This window comes from Pagrus major, chromosome 12 (assembly GCF_040436345.1).
Source record: "Pagrus major chromosome 12, Pma_NU_1.0".
Classification (NCBI taxonomy): domain Eukaryota; kingdom Metazoa; phylum Chordata; class Actinopteri; order Spariformes; family Sparidae; genus Pagrus; species Pagrus major.
Window position 1 is genome coordinate 14213101 of NC_133226.1, and position 21316 is coordinate 14234416.

At 39.5% G+C, this 21316-nt stretch overlaps 2 protein-coding genes across 2 annotated transcripts; one reads left to right on the top strand and one right to left on the bottom strand.

Annotated features, from left to right (window-relative positions):
- Window positions 1–2071: 2071 nt before the first annotated feature.
- morn5 (MORN repeat containing 5) lies at window positions 2072–14018 on the bottom strand. Its single transcript, XM_073478399.1, has 5 exons — window positions 13957–14018; window positions 13720–13867; window positions 11479–11590; window positions 11123–11254; window positions 2072–2169 (listed from the first exon to the last, which is right to left on the bottom strand). Exons 1-5 carry the CDS (start codon window positions 14001–14003, stop codon window positions 2072–2074), a joined length of 537 nt encoding a protein of 178 aa, XP_073334500.1. The 5' UTR covers window positions 14004–14018.
- Window positions 14019–14368: 350 nt separating this feature from the next.
- ndufa8 (NADH:ubiquinone oxidoreductase subunit A8) lies at window positions 14369–20980 on the top strand. The gene is made up of 4 exons (XM_073478660.1): window positions 14369–14544; window positions 15716–15879; window positions 18811–18976; window positions 20510–20980. Exons 1-4 carry the CDS (start codon window positions 14494–14496, stop codon window positions 20645–20647), a joined length of 519 nt encoding a protein of 172 aa, XP_073334761.1. The 5' UTR covers window positions 14369–14493; the 3' UTR covers window positions 20648–20980.
- The last annotated feature ends 336 nt before the right edge of the window (window positions 20981–21316 follow it).

The window sequence follows — 21316 nt, forward strand, 5'->3', positions numbered from 1 at the left end:
GGCACTGTGCAGTTTTGGAGAAGAATTTTTAATATTGACAATATTAATGAGGTAATAAAACAAACTCAGAAATATTTGTTGTGTCCATAACTGAATAAACAAGCTGTTCTCAGAGGAAAATAGGGTCCCCAGAACGCTTTTTGAAGCTAGAAAAGTGGCAGGGTCCGCCAAATATAAACAAAGTAAAACAGAATGACATTGTGTTGTCCTTAAAGGTCAGTTTATTCAGTGCATTCAGTCATGAAAAAAAGAGAGTTTGTTTATTTAGTTTGTTTCAGCATAAAAAAAAAAAACAGTCAATGAAGATTTCTCTTCTGATTAAAAATGTCTCCCCAAAACTGCATAATGCACCTTTAAAGTGACAGAGAAACAGAGTGAAGTCTAGTCAAAAACACATTCCTACAGGATCTGACATGTTACAAGTTACGCATTTTCATAATTCCAAACACGTGTGTTGTCACTAATTTATAATTTCTACGGTTGCTTGTTCAGCCTCTGTGTGTGTGTCTTTCACACAAGGGGGGAAAAGGAGTGTTGGTGTACTGGTACATTATGAAACAGACCGGGGATGTACACGTGTGTCTTTGTGTGTGTGTGCGTGCGTGTGTGTTGGCAGGGGTAGAGAGTATGCATCTGTATTTTAGTGCCATGGCCATTGTGTGAAGAACAGGATCCGACAAGACCTCAATGTCCTCGTATTTATTGAGATGGTAAATCCCTGTAAAGCACTTTTTTTCTCCCCCCCTCTGAAATTGTTTTGTTTTGTTAAAAAAACACGAAATGAAAATGAAAAACAAAAAAGTTTATTTGATAGACTGTGCATCATAAATGTTTTGTGTACTAAAATGCAATAAAATAGAATGTGATATTTTGGTGGTTTCGGATCATTTTTGAGGATAAATTAACGAAGCAATAATACACTTTTATTTCCCCAAACGGCATGTGTGGCAGAGAGGAAAACACACAATTGGATAAAAACGTACAAATAAAATAAATATGAAGTAATTATACCTTCTATGTGTTTTTTGTGGTTTGGTACCTGTTTAGTTCTTTGGTCGTAGGTGCTCCTATTTTTGTGGTTGTGTACCTCCTGGTGTGTGTGTGTGTGTGTTTGTGCATTTTTTGTGAATGTGTATTTACCTCGAAGAAGGAAGGATGCATCCTGGGAAGGATTCCCTTTGTACATTGGATGACCTAATATTTTATTCATTATTTATTGATGTTATGATTGACTTTAATGCAGGTTGTGTAGGTGATTGAGGGCCTACCATACCCAAACATATCATTTGCTTGCAAACACATATTATACTGACTTTAAACAGTAGTCTGGTCTTAATGAGTGCACAACCTCCACACTGCATAATATTAGCAAAAGATATGAGTGAGAATATTTTGTTTTGGAAACACGAGGTCATATCCAATTCTCACACATTTAGTTGTAAAATGTGACTTTAATTATTTAGCTTTTCACTGCAGCCTAAATATATATTATCTTATTTACTTCCATGTAGAATATTATACATATCTGTGTGTGAGGAACACTCATTGTCAGGATTTGAATGTGCATGGAAGAGATATAGCCCCAAAACCTTCTTATCTACAAAACTGTCCCACTTCTGTGAGACACCAACAGTGCATTTATGTTAAATAAACAGGGATACAGGAAAAGCATTTTTTTTGTTGTTGCTGATAATTGTTTTGCTGAATAAATTCAGCTTAATTTATTGTATGAGTTTACAACCAAAAGCATTTTTTTTTAAATGGACAACCTGTATTAGACATTGGAAAGTGATATTCAGTCACAGAGTAAATGCTTCTGATTGGTAGACATGCTGGTGACATCATATGGAGCTCAAATAAATATGTTTGGGGAATGAAGATGAATACAGTGAAATGCAACAGAATGAAAAGAAAACCATAAAAAAAAGAATATGAAGCAAAACGGTTTTCTTTTTTATTAATAATATGTCTTACACAGAGAAAAATAAGTTAAAAAAATACAATTCCTATCGTTTAACAGCTTATATGTGTAAATAAAATGCTGAAAATAAGGGTTTTTAAAAAAAATTAATCATTTGATAGTGCTGGTCTCTTCAGATTTTTCAACAATAACTTCATCCCCAGCAGCTTTCCGACAAGTCCGCACAATCCACTCGTGCTCGGAGTCATCTGTGGGAAAGATTTCATTTGAAAGCAGTGAGAATTTTTGTAATGGAAACAAAGTGTGAAGTAAAGTGTTTCTCTGAACGTTTGACCTTTGATTGATTGAGAGAAAAAAAATAATATATATATATATATATATATATATATATATATATATATATATATATATATATACATATATATATATATATATATATATATATATATATATATATATATAAATATATAAAAGGGTGCACAGCATGGAGCTGTGTTCGTGTTGTTGAATTCACTTGAAGCGTTCAAATCAAATCTCTAATAACCTGCGTAATTAAAACCGCGGGTCATTTTGGCGAGTGGGGCTTCGACCGTGGAGTGCCATTCAGGTCTCCGTGTAAATTCGTCAAATCGAGATAAGCCTGACAATTAGGAGAAAATAACTTCTCAGAGCCACTTCAGACACCGATAAATAATACCCCCCCACCAAAAAGGAAAAAAAAGAAAAAAAGAAAAATGGACGCCACCGAATCGACCGCCAGAGGAGCTGATAATAAACCAGTTTTTCATTGTCAAAACTGAAACGAGGAGCTAATTGCGGGGGAAGTGAGCTTTCTCTGGAGCGCCCGCAGCTGCACGCACTTGAGCGGCTCGCGGGCCTCACCCGCAGGTTCCACGGCGCGCGAGGGGCTTCCATTGTGCGCGGGTGCAGGTCTGCTGCAGCGCGCGGGCTTGATTGTGCGTAATTGCCAGCGATGGGCGTCAACACTAACAGCCACTTCAAGTATAAAACACCCTCCTCCTCCTCCTCCTCTCTTTCTCTCTCCGTGTCTCTTATTCCTACCTGTTCTGATCGGGAGGTCAATTGAACGCGTCGGACACGCGGGCAGCTGCCACGCACACACTCCCAGCACGCTTTTGTGGTAATTGCCGAAGCCTATACGTCCTTACGTTTAGACTGACCTCAATTAGCCACAAACCACAACCTGCCTTAATGATAATTAGATTGGGACGCGTTCATATTCGCTGCAATTCCGACCCTCTTCAGATTGTATAGCAGCGTTTATCTCAGGATTTAAGGCGCCTGTAATTGGTACAGGTGGCTGCTGTGTTAAGGCAATTTCCTGCAATCTGAGGACAGCGGGACATTTTTGTGATTTGACAATTTCTTTGAGTCAATACGTTTAACTTAAAGACCTAGCTAATGAATCTTTTCACCCTGTCTGGATTGGGATGCAGCAGTTAGACTCATAGAAATAAATAAATAAACTCATATTATGAGTTAAATCTGTGGGCCTGTATCATTTTCCCCCCGTAGGTTTGTGGTGCAAAGACTATGCTTTTTCAATAAAAGCAAAAATGGAAAAGCTATAAAATAAATAAACAACACACAACTTTGCTAAAGAACTACAATCGTTCGATCCAGGAGAAGTCATTTAGTTAGTTTTGATGCTCTCCACATTTAGGTGGTTCCCAAATGGCTTGGGCAGTGGTGGACTCAGGATGTCTGAGGGGCAGGGGGCGAAAAAATAAATAAAAAAGGGCACCAGTGTGAGGTGGGGCACCAGCACGCAGAAAGTCATGATGAGAGGGCCCTTCGTCATTGTTTTGTCCACTGGAAGGGCAAAACACCAGTGGGCTTGGGTGATAGTGTTGCCAAAAATACTGAAATATTGATACATATTGATTCTGAATATTTCAAACAAGTTTCAATACTAATTGTTAGCGGAATGGACAGACCAGTAGTGTCAGCGTTTTATCACTCTCATCTCTGACAGCAGGTGGACAAATGAACTAAGATGCTGTTGTTTTTAATACACAGTACACAAGCCTTGTTATAAGTGTCTTTTAATGAAAATCTAAAAATGTATGCCCTCAATGTAACATTTTTGCCCAAGGTAATGAACATGGTGTTGAATATAGATATTTTTCAAGGTATTGTATCAAAGTTAGATATTCCAGTATCATGACAACACGACTGGGTGATGTGCTAAGCCCTATAATGGTTTGAAAAACCCTGTGTATCACCATCTTTAGTCAAGTGCAACACACTACACACACTTTTTGGTCAACAACATCTCGACTGTGTCAACCTGCTTGCATGGACGACCTTTTTGCAGGGTACACAGGAGAGAGAGTGTGTGGAAGCGATAATGGCAGCTTGTTAAAGTCTGTTTATCTTAATCCTTAAAATACACTCAGAGGGAAAAGTGTTTCCTTCCAGCCAAATGGCTGTGAATTAACACACACACACACACATACATAAGTAAGCACACATACACACAAAGACAGACACACACGCTTAATTAGCTAAAGTAAAAGGCAGCTTCCTTTTACTGTAGTGATTTGCATAAGAGATGATTGCAGTGAAACAGAACGATGGCGCTCACAGGAACAGGAGATATGACTCTCTGTATTGTCATCAAGAGACCAACTCTGAAACGCGTTCACTTGCGGTGACGAGGGGCTCGACTTTGTGGACTCATACAGGGTCATATGTGCTAATATAAGCACATTTTGTGGTTTCCAAGTGGCGGCACCACAGTGAAATCAGACTTACCTAAATGTGAAAGCTCAAATAAACATTCAAATGTGCATGCACAAGTCATCTGTCTCCAATTCGCTGCTAACGGAGCAGCGGCTCGGTTTTGTGTCTCGGTGACATCACAGAAAACTGCGGCGGTTTTCCGGCTTCTAGCTTTGAAGGCGAGATACTGATCTTTAGAAATTATTAATCCATCTGTCACAGCTCACAGGATTAACACGTGAATCCTGTTTTATGGGGAATTTTTGTCTCAAAGATGTCTGAAAAGTGAGCGTTTCAGGAAAGGCAGCACGAGGATATATTCCACTCCCCAGGGGCCCGCCCGGCTGATTTTATCTGTCTGTGAAACACCTCGACTGGACGGGGACAAAGGGAGGGGCCGCGGTTCGGTCACCAGAGGTGTTTTCCTTGGCAGTGGAATGTTTTCGGTGTGGAGCTCTTTCTGCTCCGAGTTTCAAAAGGAAGCGGTTATTCCAGAAACAGGAAAGTGCCACAAACAATATGGCAGCACACGGCCCCTGCTGGAGCTGCAGCCGCCTCCTGCTGCTGCAGAGCGTTGCTGTCTCTTGCCAGGAGAGAATACACTCAACTGACCGTGTGTGCGCATGTGTGTTTGTTTTAATAACGAACAGTCAGTCGGTGGTGGAGATTTGATTGAGCAGATGTGGCCTATGTATCTCTCCCTTCATTCTTTTTTAATTACAGATTTAAAAGCAATGAAAATGTTTGACATCATACCTCCAAACTTAAGGAACAAACTTCATCAGCAGTGACAAATTAAGTCCAATTGCTTCTCTGGAAGTTTGTGGGGAAGCAGATAAAAATAGCAGTCCAGAGTTGTTTGTTGATTGTGTGATTTTTGTTTCAGATTTAACAGTAATCATTTCATTGTGTTGCAGTCTGTCGGCTTTGTTTAAGCCGTGCTGGTTAACTGTGTCACAGTGAGGTGGAAGCACATGTTTGTTGTAATGATCTCACGTCGCAAACAAAAATGCAAATTAAAAGCAATCAAATAATAATTCAAATCAGTGTTCTGTTTTCCAGAATGTATGGAAGTGAAACACAGGCGGGTTTATTATTTGTGTTAATCATGTAGGAAGAAACAAACAAACATATCAGACCTCTCACCTCTAAGACTTCCCAATGTTTTTCCCTAATTCAATACACCTGATGTCTGGCAGCATTGAGGTTTTACCATAAAATACATTGAAATGTTGTCTTGTGCTTCTTTTCAGGTTCCCTGGTTTACCCACCTAGTGAGAGATGAGCTGAGGCAGATGAGAAGCTGCAGTGTAACACACCTAATGACTTATTGCTGTGGTAGTAAAGTAGAGGTTGGGCGCTCGTGAAGGAGAACAGCCAAAAACAGAGTCTGTAATCCCTATCACCGAAACACACACATGTACTGCACAGTCACACTTTTGTGTATTGCAGAACGTTATCTTGTATCCAAGTGATTTGTCTTAATCCTCCTCTGACTACTTTAGATGATGCATAAAATCTTCTCACTTCACTGAAACACTGGTTTGGATGATGATGTGACTCCCTGCCCCTCAAAGGCTGTAAACTCTAATGAGTAACGACTTAAAGTTGGATTTGTAGAAATGAAATAAAAGCATGATTTCGCAAGTGAATAGCATTGTTTTTCTTAAATTTAATCAGAAAGGAAACTTAACATATGACTTAAGAGAAAATTACTTTTCAAAACAATTTTCTGCTCAACATGACGATGAGACGCAACAACCAGTGTCCACCCAGGGAAATGCTTTATATCAAGGTCTTGTAATAAGTGTTATTTAATAGGTAATTAGGCCCTTATAAGATCAATTAATACCAATAATAAGACTATATAAGTGTTAATAATAGCATAATAAACACATTTATTGTTAGATAAGATATTTTAAAGCACTTAAAGCACTGTTAAAATGTAACAGTTTATAGACACTTTAGAATATTTAAAGCTTTATAAGTCTCTTATAATTAATAGCATTACAAATACATTTATTGAGTTTAATTCACTCACCCATTAGGTTCACTAGCTCATATAGACTTATTAATGTGAATAAGCATCTTATAAGGGCCTTATTACAGCTCATCCCAAGGATCTTTATATTAAGCGTTACCTCAGCCCAGTGTCTGTAAATGAAAGCAAGACTGCTCCGTATTATTGTAGTCATTTTGGTCAACACCCAGTGATGACTCCTCTAACCCAAGTGTTTCCTGGTCCTTATCCAAAACCAGCGAGTAAAATGAAGTGCGTGATGTGTTTTTGCAGAACTTGCTGATAGGACATATTTCTAATCTGGATCAGTTTCAGTCTTTTAAAGTTCAGTACATTGGTTTCTAAAGTGCTGAGCAGGTCATAAAATCTATTTGACATGCACTGTCATCCAAACTGACTTGGAGACGTTTGGGGTTCTTGCCCTAAAATACTGAATAAACCAGAATAAATGTTGACAAAATTTATGTTAAATTTTCAATTTTGTGTTGTGACAGCGCTGTGCTTATGGTCCGGTTAGGTTAAGGCACAAAAACCACTTGGTTGGGGTGAGGAAGAAATCATGTTTTGGCTGAAAAGATCTGCTTTGGTTGCCACAAACACAGCTGGAAATTGTCCTGGGGTAAAAAATAAAATATCCAGTTGTATCACGCACACAACGTTCAGCTCAGTCTTGAACTGTGGTCACTGGCTTGGCAGTCTTCTAGCTAAGCTCCTAGAACGAAAGTCAGGTGATAAACATTTGATGTGAAAGTGTCACGTATTGTAGAAATCAATATGGTATGTTGACACATGCAAACTTTAACGCCTCAGTGGACTGCAGAAACATTAACTGTCAACAATTTATTCGACCAGCTGGGCTACGACCATCTAGGCTACAGCCAGCTTACTTTTGAACCTTCTGGACACATCTGTGACGAAGAAAGCCACTTGATAACTAACACACTAACTCTCACCACCCTCCGTTGCCTCGATCATTCAGCATTCCCAAACATATCCCTCCATATGCCTGCATATCCATACATGCAGGCAGCTCCTTGATGACAAGAAATTGTTTCAACTCCAAAAATAATCTTAAGCCTCTTGGGGAATATTAGCAACAGATCCTATTGTTTTGCTAACTTGGCACTATGCCAGGAAGGACTATTTGTCCAAGTTAGCAACAGTAACTAAGGGGGGCAGGACTTTGCAATAGGTCAGTTTTGGCCGTCGAGTAAAGTTTAGCCTGATATTTCCTAGCAACGACAATCAGTTCAAGGGGGTAAATCATCTGCATTTTAAACCAGTTCCATACGCATCACGTTTGAATCTTTTCCAAGATATGAGGCTTTGTCTTCCCTGGCTCTGTTCTTCCTTCTCCTACGTCCACCAGTTGCTACACGGGGAGCTCCTTCCTCTTTCCTCGCTGCAGCAACGTCCCTTCTGGGAGGGTGGGCCTTCCCTGTGTCCCATCTTCCTCGCAGTCCCCATCCTGGGCGGAAGCCATGAGGCAATAAATTCTGTCTTCACACCCACTCTGACAAATGTGCCTTCACCTCCCAGGGTTGGAAAATAAATCCATACAGGATACAGGAGCATTCTTCTCAAGAGTTGTATACCAAGACGAGACGGGGAGCCCACATAAGTAGCGTGTGTGATATATAGCATATGTATATACACAATATATCTTTCCACACGCTTGCACAAAAAAACACTACCATAAAAGGGCACACATTAATTAAATAGTTCCTGTAAATCAAAACAGAGTCAGAGTATTGTTGGAAAGGGTTCAGTTCCTCTTCTTTTTCATCTCCAGAAACATCTTTCCTTTTTTTCTTCCTCTCTCTCTCTCTCTCTCTCTCTCTCGCTCCGTCGCTCCATTGATCAATACCAGAGCTATAATGATGATGAACAACCCGCATCCAGGAAAGAATCGCAGAACCATACTTTTGTATTTTGTGTTACACATGCTGCTGACATCTGGCAAGGATGTGGATCTCCTCCTCTGTTTCCTTCTGACTCTACACATATGTAAATGAGATGTGTATGCTTGTGGAACTAATCTGTATTATGTTGCAAATAGCTCATCTGAATACAAATAATCTGCCCAAGAATATTTCTTTTCCTACCCTAGGAAGCTTGTGAGTCATACTTTAACTCCTGCCAGGAATCATATATTGATACTTGTCTGCATTTGTAAGGTTAAAGACAATCGGATCCACATGCAAAATAATTTTTTTTTTAAAAAGTGAGCAAAGTTACACATCTTTCCAGACTGTAGGACATCCTCATGCATGTACAGCACATGTCCAATAAAAATGGCAAAAACTACACCTGGACTTAACCTTAGTAAGCCAAAAGGTTATGTATTTAGAAACTGCGATCATAACCTGATGCCTAATTCACAATATTGTCTAGTGATGTCAAATCACAGGAGACATGATGAGCAGAGGATGTCAGAATTTGGGAATTCCTATCTGGACACCTGACAGACCGTATTCACTTCAAGTCAGGGGTTCCAAAACTGGGCACTCGTTCAGTGGAAAAATGTGTCTTGAGTTTTCCACTTTTGACAAATAACAAAAGGGAAAAAAAAAATATTTTGAAATGACCGCAACAGCCTTTAGCAGCATGCTTATCAGATGACTTGTAGCAATAATCCTCCATCAGAGAATACAGGGATAATCCATTTAACATCACTCCATAGGTTCATTGTTATCAAATCCTTCCCATATGGCCACAGTGTATGCTTTAAGAGACGCAGTTATCAAAAAATGGGGAGAAACAAGAGGCCCTGCCTGAGACAAATTCAAGACAAGAGCTTTGGTTTGTTATAAAGTATTTTCAGTGAGGCTTGTACTGTGGCCTGGACTCAGAAGAGTTGTTGAAAAGTATTCATGATTTTACATGGAGCTACTATCTTGTATGACGAGGCAGCCACAATAACTCCCTCAGTACAAATTTGGCCTATTGTTTGGCTTTTATCTCTTGAACCTTATTGATGTATAGGCCTGATTGGGCATTTCTGTCCCTGGCTAGTTCAACTTAAATAACTGCAAACATAGGTTAAATCATTAACAACGTGATTGCAGGAATTTTGATCAATTATGTAAACAAGCAACACTGCTTAATCAAGTGGTAACAGTTTACAATAAGGTACACAAAAATGAGAGCAGTTACTGAGGAGCGAGTGAAGAATAAATCATGAACGACTTGATAGTTAATTAGTATTTAATGATTCTAGTGGGTAACTACTCAGAATTATGTTTCCTTTTACTTGAAGGTATACAAAAAGAGTAACTAATGATTAAATAATTAGCATTTAATGAGTCATGACTAGCTTGTGCCAATCAGCAGGTGGCCAGTATGTAGATTCAGAGATATTTATGAACTGATCATTACCTAACCATTCATTGAATATATTATCTCCCTCCCTGTTCTCCAGTAACTCATCAATACCTACCATAGAGTCCTCGAATCACAGTTAAGTCACAGGAAAGAATGCAGAATTATTCACCCCATTAGCGTGAACTTGCTTGAATCTTTGCTGGAAACTAATATTTATTAGTTATAATTTATTTCTCCTGCTGCCCATAGAGAGTCTTTGAACACCACTGCCCTATATTTGTCAGCCTCCTGATGGTGACTGACGTCGTAGCTGCCACTATGATGAACAGCAAAATCGTTATGATAGTTTTTACAAAATGCATTTCCCTTTCTTTTGAAACTTTATGTAAAAAATGGGAATTATGCTTTCAGGACATGTAAAATTTGCTTGAGTATTTCTTTCTCTTCTCCATTCTCTGTCCATCTCTCACACAGCGAGGAGGACAAGGTGCAACAGAACAGGAGACTATATGCCATAAACAAGCTATTATGATAACTAAAAGGGGGAAAATTTGTCACAAATCAGGAGAAATACAGGAGAATTGTGACCCCAGGAGGAAACTCCTGGGAAGTCTCCTGGGAAAATCGGGAGGGTTGGCAAGTATTCTGACAAGGTGCTTCATTGGACATAAAACGCTGTATACTTAATTTGAAATGGAAATTTCTGTTTGCTCTTGACTTTAATCTTTCAAATTTTTCTTGGCACAGCAAGCACAAAGATGCCTGGATATTACTCAACGTTCAGATGGAGCCAATTTGGCGTCAAATTAGTGGAAAAAAATGTGCACAAACTACAGTAAAATATGCAGTGAAAAAGGAGACAAGATTTTGACTACGATAAAGATGTTGTAAAAATGTCAGTTATCCCCGCTTTCCCTCTAAAATGTGGACTGCAGCAAATAATACCTACTTTAGTTCACTTCACATAGTTCACAAACTATGTCCAGGTTGCTGGCGTCCATTATTTGGTGGCAAAGGATTATTATTATGAATAAAAGTAAGGGGGCCACATCTCCAATAGGCCAGTCGCCTGTGGTGTCACAGTGGAAATAACAGGATATTTTATGACTCACCTGCATTCCTGAGGAATCTGCCAGTGTAGGAAGTGACAACTCTGCTATTAGGGTCATAGAAACCATCTCCACAGTCGTAACATCCATCAGGAATGACGTGTGGTGGGTGCAGATCAGTTAGCTGAGATTCTCCTGTGTGATGGAAACAGTTGTTCTGTATTAAATGGCATCTTAGTTTGGTTTAAGACTACTAACACAAGCTTTGTGTGACATGCATTCAGTGTTTGCATTCGAGGCAAAGTTCATTTTATTTTCAAGGTAATGATGATGTGACTGTGTCTGTCTGGGAATGGGCTGGACAAAAAACCACTCGCATCTGACCGAATGAATGCACGAGCAGATAAATGTATTCCAACCTGCAGGTCTGAGTCCATTACACCTCTCGCTGTAGAAGCGCCTGTCGTAACCATCGCAGTAGTCCCAGTCCGTCTCCTGGTACTGCAGACCATCAGCAAAGGTAAATGACCCCTGGTGGAAAAGCACAATGATGAAACCATCCTCATTCTTTAGACATGCATTTGAATGAGTCAATCCACCCAAATGACAAAAAAACATTTTAAATCATTTTAATTATGAAATTGAATAAAAAAAACAACACAAACACAATTTCGCAGTATCCCCATCTAACATTACCTCCATACAATGAGGTTTAATTTGTGCTCCGCAAAGCAGAGAAAAAAATGCATTTGAAAAGCTCAACAGCAGGAATGATGTTACACAAGATTATCCACAGACCTCACTGTTGACAGTTTCCTTTGGGGCTATTTCTTTGGCAGAAAGTAGATCCAGTAAAAACTGTTGAAAGCAGGGTCTGGGGGTTATCCTACACTCTGTACCCCAGACATGGTTGCTGGAAAGATAAGTTGCTGTTGAGGTTTTCAAATGTCACTTTTCGGTGCTTTAAGCACCACAAAAGAATTTTAATAGTCTTCCATTGTCTTTGGGTTAAGGCAGAAGTCTGGATATCTCAAAACCTCAGCAGATAAAACCAAAACTGTCTGCGCAGCTATATACCACTAAGGGAAAGTGGAAAAATATGTCTTTTGTAGTTTGGGTGAACTTAGGTGCACATGTTTTTTTCTTAGGAAAGATGCAACGGTTACTGGGAATGAAAAATAAACATACATTATTAAGTAATTTTTCAAAAGTTGGATGCCCAACAACATTTTCAATCAATGTCAACAATATCATTAAATTGTATTGATTCTGGTTGGAGATCAAATACAAATTTAAAAAAAAGAGAAGGAAGGAGGAGAACATAAGAGCCAAGTTAAAAGGGTGAATTTTGACTGGTGTAATAATACATGCAAGATTTAGTGTTGTCTCCTCTATAAGCCTTTTTCACAGTTGATATAGAGAATAATAATTGCAGGAGAAATACAGGTTTAAAGGTGCATTTTGTATTTTTGGGGAAGACATTGTTATCAGAAGAGAAAGATCTTCATTGATTTGTTTTATGCCTAAAAGAAACTTAATAAACAAACAAAACAAACAAACTCTCTCCGTTTTAATGACTGAATAAACACACTGACATTAAAGGACAACACAATTTCATACTGTTTTACTTTGTTTATATTTGGCGGACCCTACCATCTTTCTAGCTTCAAACAGTGTTCTGGGGACCTTATTATCCTCTGAGAACAGCTTGTTTATCCAGTTATGGGGGAAAAAAAAATGTTTTGTTGTATTTTTTTTCTATTATTACCACATTAATATTGTAAATATTAAAATTCAAGTTTGAATTTCCTCTCCAAAACTACATAGTGCCCCTTTAAGTAATACGTATGACAATTAATTAATTCCACCTGTGCTTTTCCTGCTTTAAGATGTCAAAATATCTGTAGTACAAAAGTTGTGTTAACCTGCATTCAACATAATTAGAGGTTACTGTAAATGTTATGTTTATTATTGTCCCTTTTAATTCACAGTAGTTTTAAAAAAGTTTAAATGAAGCAGTTGTGGTGACATTTACACTTTAACCACAAGATTCCCTTATAAACATTTATATAACTGCAATATTAGAGTTTCTTATCGCAACCTTTTGCGAACACAAACCTTAAAAATGTAAATTCTTGATTAATTTGGTTCATAAAATAGGGAAAAAAACATACATCTGGGATTCTCAATCCCCCAGCTGCAATCATTGTTTGGAGGGAGAGGTGCAAGTACATGATATAAGAATTTCTGAGTTGTATTGGTTGGTTCAGGTCTGTTTCTAATGGAGTAGGGTTAGAATTAGGGTTAGGGAGTAGGTTTTCTTGGGCTGGCATGGATGCAGGTGCAAGGGAGTCTGGTCCAAGGTTGGTCATGGTTTCGAGCTGCTATCATTTCCAATGAACCGCAACTGAAATGACGATAATAATTGGAGTGAGGGCTGTTGTGGCAGAAGCCCGTGAAAGATTGCATCAGAGCAGGAGAGACTGAGGCTTCACACAGGGAAAAAGGAGAGAAACCCAATAACTACGACAATAACGGTGAGTGATTGCTAAAGGGGACCAGATGTAACATTAACTATAACCAATGTGAAACACACAGTCATGCATGTGGATGCATATATTCTGACATGCATGCAGTCACACACACATGCAACTCCTCACCTGTTTAGCTGTGCCGTTCTCCCAGGTGGCCTCATATTTACTTCCATTTGGAAAGTGTAGCACTCCTTTGCCATGAAACATCCCATCTTTCGTCTCCCCCACATACTTGGTCTCTGTGGGGAAGGTGTGCTCTCCTTTTCCATCCATCCTGAGGGAGAGAAGAGACGCCAACTTGAATCAACAGTGTGGCTTTAGTGGTTTGGTTTGGTATATCCTGCTTTCTTCACATACATATACCTGCCATTTTTAGTTTCTCCTTTGTAACTGCTTCCGATGAGATCCATTAATGCATCGACTTGGTAGCAGCCTTTCCTTTAAAAATACAGGGGAAAAAACCATACAAAGATGTGATTATCGACTAGCAAGACTGATCACCAACCAAGTGTACTGTTACCATGGCAACGTGGGAACAGAGAGCCAGAACGAGGGGAACGAACAGTTAAGCTTGAAGACAAAAATATATTTTGTCACAGTCCTTTCGTTCCAATAATCTAAAATGATACCGGACACAACAAATCACAAGTTCATCCAACTTCTAGTAAAAATCTTCTATTTTTTTCAGCGTCTTTGAAGTGCGCATGCGGCAGCGGCTCCCGTTTTGGTCGCGCTCCCAGTTACGTCATCAGAACGCGCCTCCCAGCTGACAGCAGCAGGCGCAGTAAACCAAACTGACCTTCTCCGCGGCCTCGTCGTGGAGTCGGACTAGGACCTTGAATGTTTTTCAGCTGGGATATTTGACTTTCTGCTTTGGTTCTGTTGTACATACACACAGCCATGCCAACAACGCTGGACGTGCCCTCGTTGCAGGAGCTGAGCGTGGATGAGGTGAGCAGCCGTTATTGTTTAGCTTGAAGGAAATAAGACAGAACATGCTAGCTAACTAACTAGCTAGCTCATGCTAGCTGCTGTATGATTCAAAATATGCTCGGTGGCTTATAACTTTTGCCGCCGGTGTTGCCTGCATTCACAGAGGTGGAAGTTGATAACCTAAAGTGATAATAGATCCGCCAGCAATCACTTTCTGTACGGGAGTATTCATGCGTCTTTATGATATCCACCTTGGCTACGCTAAATAGTGTTACAGGAATCACAACTTACAGGGTAACTCTCGTTAACGTTGCATCGCACTCTTCATAGTCTGCATTACCTTTATAATTTACCCCTGTGAAGACAGTAACTTTATAATGATTCCCCCAAAACAAATCTATTAGTAGTTTATGACAGCAGCAGTGATATTTGGGTCATTGAACTTGTCCTTGGAAGTCAGGTGTTAGCTGGCAGCAGCTTGTGTCTTTCCAACAATAAAACATCAGCGTCAAGGATCTAATCAACGATATGGTTTCAGGTTTGTTCTGTAGTTTGCTTAAATATATCATAATCACACTGTAATGCACAAGCCCCCCCACTACTAACTTCATACTGTTGTGCTATTTTGTGTGTATGTGTGAACTACACCTGGTTTTTGTAATGCTAAGGATGTCACAACTTATTGTATTTTATTAGAAAGAGAAATCACTAAGATATATCTGTGATAAAAGGACAGTTGGAGGTCAACACAAACCACTGCATACCTGGCAACACCCCTTTTGTTGGAGATAATTTGAAGTGATGCTGGACAGAAGAATAAATGGTTGCCCTACAAGAAATAACCCAGATCACTCAGCTGCTTCATAAGTCTATTTTTCATTGGATTTTTTTTTTTAAATACTCAACTTTGGTAAACAATGTACAACTTGTAGGTAAATAGGTACTTTGTGTTATTGGAGCTAGAATGGCATTTTCCAGCTGCTCCCAGTCAGGCTCCCCATCTTTTCACACATCCTCTTCTTGCTTCAGCTCCTTTTAATAGGGTCATGAATCAACAAGTGTCACACACACAAATAAAAGTGTGCCTACTATAATGAAATTTTGGTGTAGCGTATCAAATAGTTGGCAATTAATAATAATTTTTACCAACCTTATTGTTATCCATGTGTCTGTCCCTCTTTCTTTCCAGATCAATGTGTCATCTGCAGTGCTGAAGGCTGCTGCCCACCATTATGGCTCCCAGTGCGACAAACCCAACAAAGAGTTCATGCTCTGCCGCTGGGAGGAGAAGGACCCCAGAAAGTGTCTAGAAGAAGGGAGGAAAGTCAATGAGTGTGCACTCAACTTCTTCAGGTAACTCACACCTGGGGTTTTGAATCTCTTTGGTGCCAAATACCCCTGTTATACATAGACACAATAGGCTTGTTTGAGATGAACAGCATCTCGCCTGGAGAGCGGACAAGAGCGGGCGGCAGCAGCAGTGGGCTGAAATCTGATTTGGATTAATTAAAAAGTTGTCAGACCTATTTATCAGTTTGTATGCAGTGTCTAATTGTTTCAGTTATGACAGGGTAGCCTATCAAAATGCCACACTGGTGATCTGTGGTTTCTGTTAACTGTTCAACCTCCATTTTTTTCAATTCTGCACAGACTCGGCTTATCTTGAACGAGCCCAGTGTCTGAATAATCATATAAGAGGGTTTACACATTGTGTTTTTTCAAGAGATTCGGTACAAAAGAGAGTTAATCAAGACTAGACACCTAATGATTAGGCAGAATATATACATTCTTGGAGATGAAGACCGCCACAGTAGTGTTTTCTCTAAAACTAACAGTGTGCTTGTGGTCAGCGTGTGATTGAAGATGTGGCTGAACTCTGGAGCCAGATGGAGAGTGCTGAGTTTGAGAGTCCATGTGAAACCCTGGTCAAAGGGGTTTTGCGGCTCAGTGTTTTTGCATTTCTTCCTCTGTGATGGACATGTGGGCAGAAAATGTGCTCAGAGGTCACAATTACTTCAGTCGGACAGTTGTTCTTTGAGGGCTTACAGTTTCAGATTTGGGATGTCTGGGTTCCTATTCTGTAACTTGTCCTGCTATTAAGCTTTCCATTCTGTCCACTTTTGGTTTAAGTAGGATGTAGAATCATTTGCCATTAAACACTAGTCATGCAAGGGTAGGAGGAAAAAAGTTGTTGATAATTAAGTTCCAGTACACCATCTGGGGTGGAGGTGAGTGGCTAGATTTTAGAGAAAAAGAAGTGTGGGGTTCAAGATAACGCAGTAATAAAGTCCAAGCTAAAGAAAGGTGCTTATAACACATAATGCTGCATTCACATGCTCCTTGGATGGTCCCTTTTCCCAAGTTGGGAAGTCGTATATCCAGACTCTGGTGTGTTCATGAGAGTCATGAATGTGGGAACAACATGGACGCCAAAAACAAGAACATTAAAACAAGTTGACAGCTGTTTCCAGTATTTGAGTGACAAGGAAGATATATATATATATACATACAGTTTATGACTTTGCTCAAAGTTTCTTACCATCAACCCAATGTTTCCTTCATCCACCATGTTTCAGCGTCATATAACATCAACTTGGCAACTGGTGTAACAAAATTTCCTCCGACTTTCCAAGTTGATGTTCCGACCAGAGAGGGCATTTACATGAATTTTCCCAGTCAGAAAATGTTTTTCTGGCAATTCTGACAGCACATGAACATACAGCTAGTCTCCCATGAATTTCCATGCACCATATCTGCTGAGTGCACTGAACTTTAAGTGGTGAGAATTTAGTATCTTCTAATTTTTTAATCGTCTACCAGACATTAAAAAAAAGTCCGGGTGACAATGTTAATATTCCAAAGTGTATCTTAATACGATAAAAGATGAAAGATTAATTTGCAGACAACTTAAATGATTTTGTGAACACAGAAAAAAGAAGAGTAATATGAAGGTGAATGTAATACATCACATAAGAATAAAATCCTGCACAGTGGGTAAGCCTCTGGGTAGAAACAAACTTTTATAATTTTAGGAGAAGCCAGCAAAGGACATCTCTTTACAGGTTTTATGCCGAGTTTATGCTTCATGCAGTGCATGAACTGGATTTTTAAGAAAGCAAAAATACCCACACTATATTGTTGGTCAGAGTTTCACCAACTTAAATTTCACCAGGAGGTTGCCAGATATCTTAGAAGTTATCTTCCATTGTGTCAGTGTACTAATCTTACAGCTTTTTTATGGTCATTTTCAATATCTAATCGCGTTGTTTTTTTGTTTTTTTTATTCCAGTAAAGCTTTTTACTTTTCTTCACTTTACCTTTTTATTAACTTTCATTTAATAAAAAATATAAATGAGTATTGTTTTGGACACCTTGGTCAACCGCTTCTTTAAATTCTCAATAAGCTCTGGTTATTTTAAATCAATAGAAACAAATCACTACATGTGGTGACTGAAATATAATGTAGTGAACACTGCCCTTTTTCTTTTTTTAAAAAAACAAAACAATGACAAGTGGAAAAAGGGTTGTTTAAAAACACAAATAACTAAAATGCAGGATTTATTGTGTCTATAAAAGTGTCCTTGGGGGGCTGTTTGAGGAAGTGGTCTGGCGTGTTTCACTCTTAACTGCTACGTCTGTGTTTACTGAAAGTTTTGGCCTGAGCTATGGTTATTATACCCTGATGTCCATGCAGTAACTAAGGTGCTTTTGTGTGTTTGTGTCTGTCTCAAACAGCTGGTGTTCCTGGTTCTAAAAAAAGGAAAACGCATGACCTCTAATTCTGAAGCTGAAACAAACAATCGACACTTTAACCCCAAAGTTAAACTGAGAGTTACTGTGAAAGAGCAATACCTCTAATTACTATAATAAGGAAAGTTTTGAGAAACGTTGTAATTGCACCAGGACCTGGTGTGATTGTTAGGTGCTTCTGGCAACTGCCAGCCACCTTTAGGAGCACTTTATTCAGATGACCAGCTTAGATAGTTCTTATAAAGGAAACTTCAGGATCCTTTTAACAGTGGGAGCAGAAAAGTTATAGAAGTTCTTCACAGGTTTGGAGTGTGAATTTGAATCTGAACGGTGTTTATTTAGAAACTCCTATTTTATATTACTCTTAAATATAATTTTTTACCCTATCCTTAGTCACTTTATCTCTTTAAACATATATATTTTTTAGCTATTTTAAGGGAAAGAGTTGCAGTTCATGCATCACAACAGTTCTCTGGACTATTCTTTCGCACTCTTGCATATTTGATTTTGATTCAAATCTCTGTTTCCTTGCAGGCAAATCAAGGGAAACTGTGCCGAGTCCTTCACGGAGTACTGGACCTGTCTGGATTATTCGAACTTGGCAGAACTGCGCCGTTGCCGTAAGCAGCAGCAGAACTTCGACAGCTGCGTCCTTGATAAGCTGGGGTGGGAGAGACCTGAGCTGGGAGACCTGTCTAAGGTGAGACTTGTGAGGGACTGGCTGTGCATTCACAGTGTGAGCAGCTGGGTTGATGATGGGATCCATTCTTGCTGATTGTGGGCTGTGCAAGAGGCTCTGATTGCGACTGCGTAGTAGCCTCACTTAGCTACAGTTTTGAACTGGCAAATCATGTATTTTATGTTTTTCTTTTCAGAAAATTGCCATTTTTAAGGAGCATGCATAACTCGCCTGCAAGCACGGATTCAGTAGCAGCAATTAAAACCAGCAAAAACTGATCTTGACAATAGATTTTGGAACATTTTATTTCTGCTGTCTTTGAGCAGACATTTATGCAAACCAGGGAATCTGTGAATGGCTGTAATCAACTTTCCAGCCATTTTGCACTTGCCAGGCAGAGCTGTTCATGGAATCAAATAACACGAGCAGGGAAACAAAACTGAAATCTGACTTCTGATTACTATGAAAAAGTCCACGTTGACTGTCCACACACTGACAGTTTCTCTGCTTGCTTAGCCATATAAAAAATAAAAAGACTTGAAATGAATGAAAATAAATGAAAAGTTGTGCTTTGAGATGGTGTGCGTAAACTAAATTTGGAAAGTGATTGAGAGGAAAGAGTGACCCATTCAGAGTGGGTGATCTCCAGTCTTGAAGAAAGACAAGAGCATGTGAGGAACGGAGGGAGAGAAGGAAAGACGGACCTGACACAGAAGTCATGAAAGTGCAAGTGAGGGTTGAGAGGATGCAAATCATGATGTAAGGGAAGTGCTGCAAGAAGTAGAGAAGAATGGAGGAAACGGACAAGGTGTCAGCAGTTCAACCCATGTGCATAAATCTTTTTGGTGTATGGTTTTACATCATCGCAAAATATCACCACAACAAGGACCCCTTACGCCAGCTTTGTTTTTGTGAACAAAACAAAGGGAGTACACTGCCACACCCTGTGTGTAATTGTAGAGATCATGCTGGTGTGCTGCAAGCAAGAGTTTTTCATACGCCCCAGGCGACGCTTTCTAGACAATAGCATTATCATGACAATAATAATTATTTACTGTCCCTGTTTGTTTTGTCTTTTTTAGTTGCTCCTCTTTTTTCTTAGAGTTAGCTGCTAACTGCTGCTTCCTGCTTCTTAAATCTCCCACTTTGAGGGTCCCTCACATAACATGTCTTCGAAAGCATCACACCCATGTTCTGTCCTGCTGCCTTGTTGTTACCTTTAATAGAGAACGGCAAGGCGAAATAAAGCGCAGAAGTGCCATCTTGAATAGGCTGTCTGAAAGGGGCAATAGTCTTCAGGGTTTCATCCAAGAAATTATTGATGATTAGGTCCTTTATTGGTTTTTAAACTTGCTCTCTTCAAGCAAAATATTTGTACTGTCAAGTCAGATATTGGCACAATATACCTGTTGTACAATTCCCTAACATGATCTATTTGTTGTGTTTCAGTTGAGTTGTTTACAGTTTTTAAGAAAAGTCTAGCCATTTAAAACATCTGATCAGACTGAGCATAGCCACCAGCTTACACCTGCTATGTTCCTTTTTCTTTCATAGGTGACCAAAGTGGCGACCTCGCGGCCCCTCCCTGACAACCCCTACCATTCTAGACCACGTCCTGAGCCCAACCCAGTCATCGAGGGCAAACTGGAGCCCTCCAAACTTGGCAGCAAGTTATTTTTCTGGAACTGGTGAGGCAGCTCCAGAAAGTCAGTCACCTTCTAAAGTCATGCGCTCTGTCCAAAAACAACCAGACTACTTGTGACACATCAGTGGTACTTTTAATAGGTTTAAATCTCGTTGGTGCTGTGTGAGGACGGAGGGTTGGTTTTGGACAGGGCTCATGTGCTAACAGTCTCTTCATCGGTTGTACCTCCAGCATTGTTTGAGAAAGAAAGGTAGGATGGATCGTGTGAACTAAGTCCATGGGTCCATACAGCCTTTCTGACTACTTCTGTAAATGTAATGAGTGAACAAATGCAACATGCTGTTATTATTGTTGTCAAATAATAAAGACATAAATTATAATTCTGTATTTTAATGTCTTTATTTAAGTTTTAGTATATGTTTCCAAATGTTTGAAAGATCAGCCATTTAGAGGCTTTATGTTGCCAGACGCAGCTCCTTCAATATGTGCAAATTGTTGGCCACACCGCCGTGTCTGCACATCTGTGTTTTGTCAGAGTGTGTATTGTCAGACTGATGGAGGCTGAGGTTGGAGGTCAAGGTTGAGGGTCACTACCTGCAGCCAGAGAGAGCTGCTTCTGCTTCCTCCTTTTCTCCCAGCTCACTTCCTGCCTCTGACCTGGACTGGAAGACGACCGGAGGAGTCATTTTCGGAGATGCACGCTGAAGTATGTTATT

What these genes read in the sequence shown, in the direction of transcription:
- morn5 (XM_073478399.1), bottom strand. Translation starts at nt 14,003, where the DNA reads ATGGATCTCATCGGAAGCAGTTACAAAGGAGAAACTAAAAATGGCAG. An exon ending in GGAGAAACTAAAAATGGCAG is followed by an intron (nt 13,868 to 13,956) that starts GTATATGTATGT and finishes TCTCTCCCTCAG; the next exon opens with GATGGATGGAAAAGGAGAGC. An exon ending in CAGATTCCTCAGGAATGCAG is followed by an intron (nt 2,170 to 11,122) that starts GTGAGTCATAAA and finishes TCTTTCCCACAG; the next exon opens with ATGACTCCGAGCACGAGTGG.
- ndufa8 (XM_073478660.1), top strand. Translation starts at nt 14,494, where the DNA reads ATGCCAACAACGCTGGACGTGCCCTCGTTGCAGGAGCTGAGCGTGGAT. An exon ending in TGTGCACTCAACTTCTTCAG is followed by an intron (nt 15,880 to 18,810) that starts GTAACTCACACC and finishes GTTTCCTTGCAG; the next exon opens with GCAAATCAAGGGAAACTGTG. An exon ending in AGCTGGGAGACCTGTCTAAG is followed by an intron (nt 18,977 to 20,509) that starts GTGAGACTTGTG and finishes TTTCTTTCATAG; the next exon opens with GTGACCAAAGTGGCGACCTC.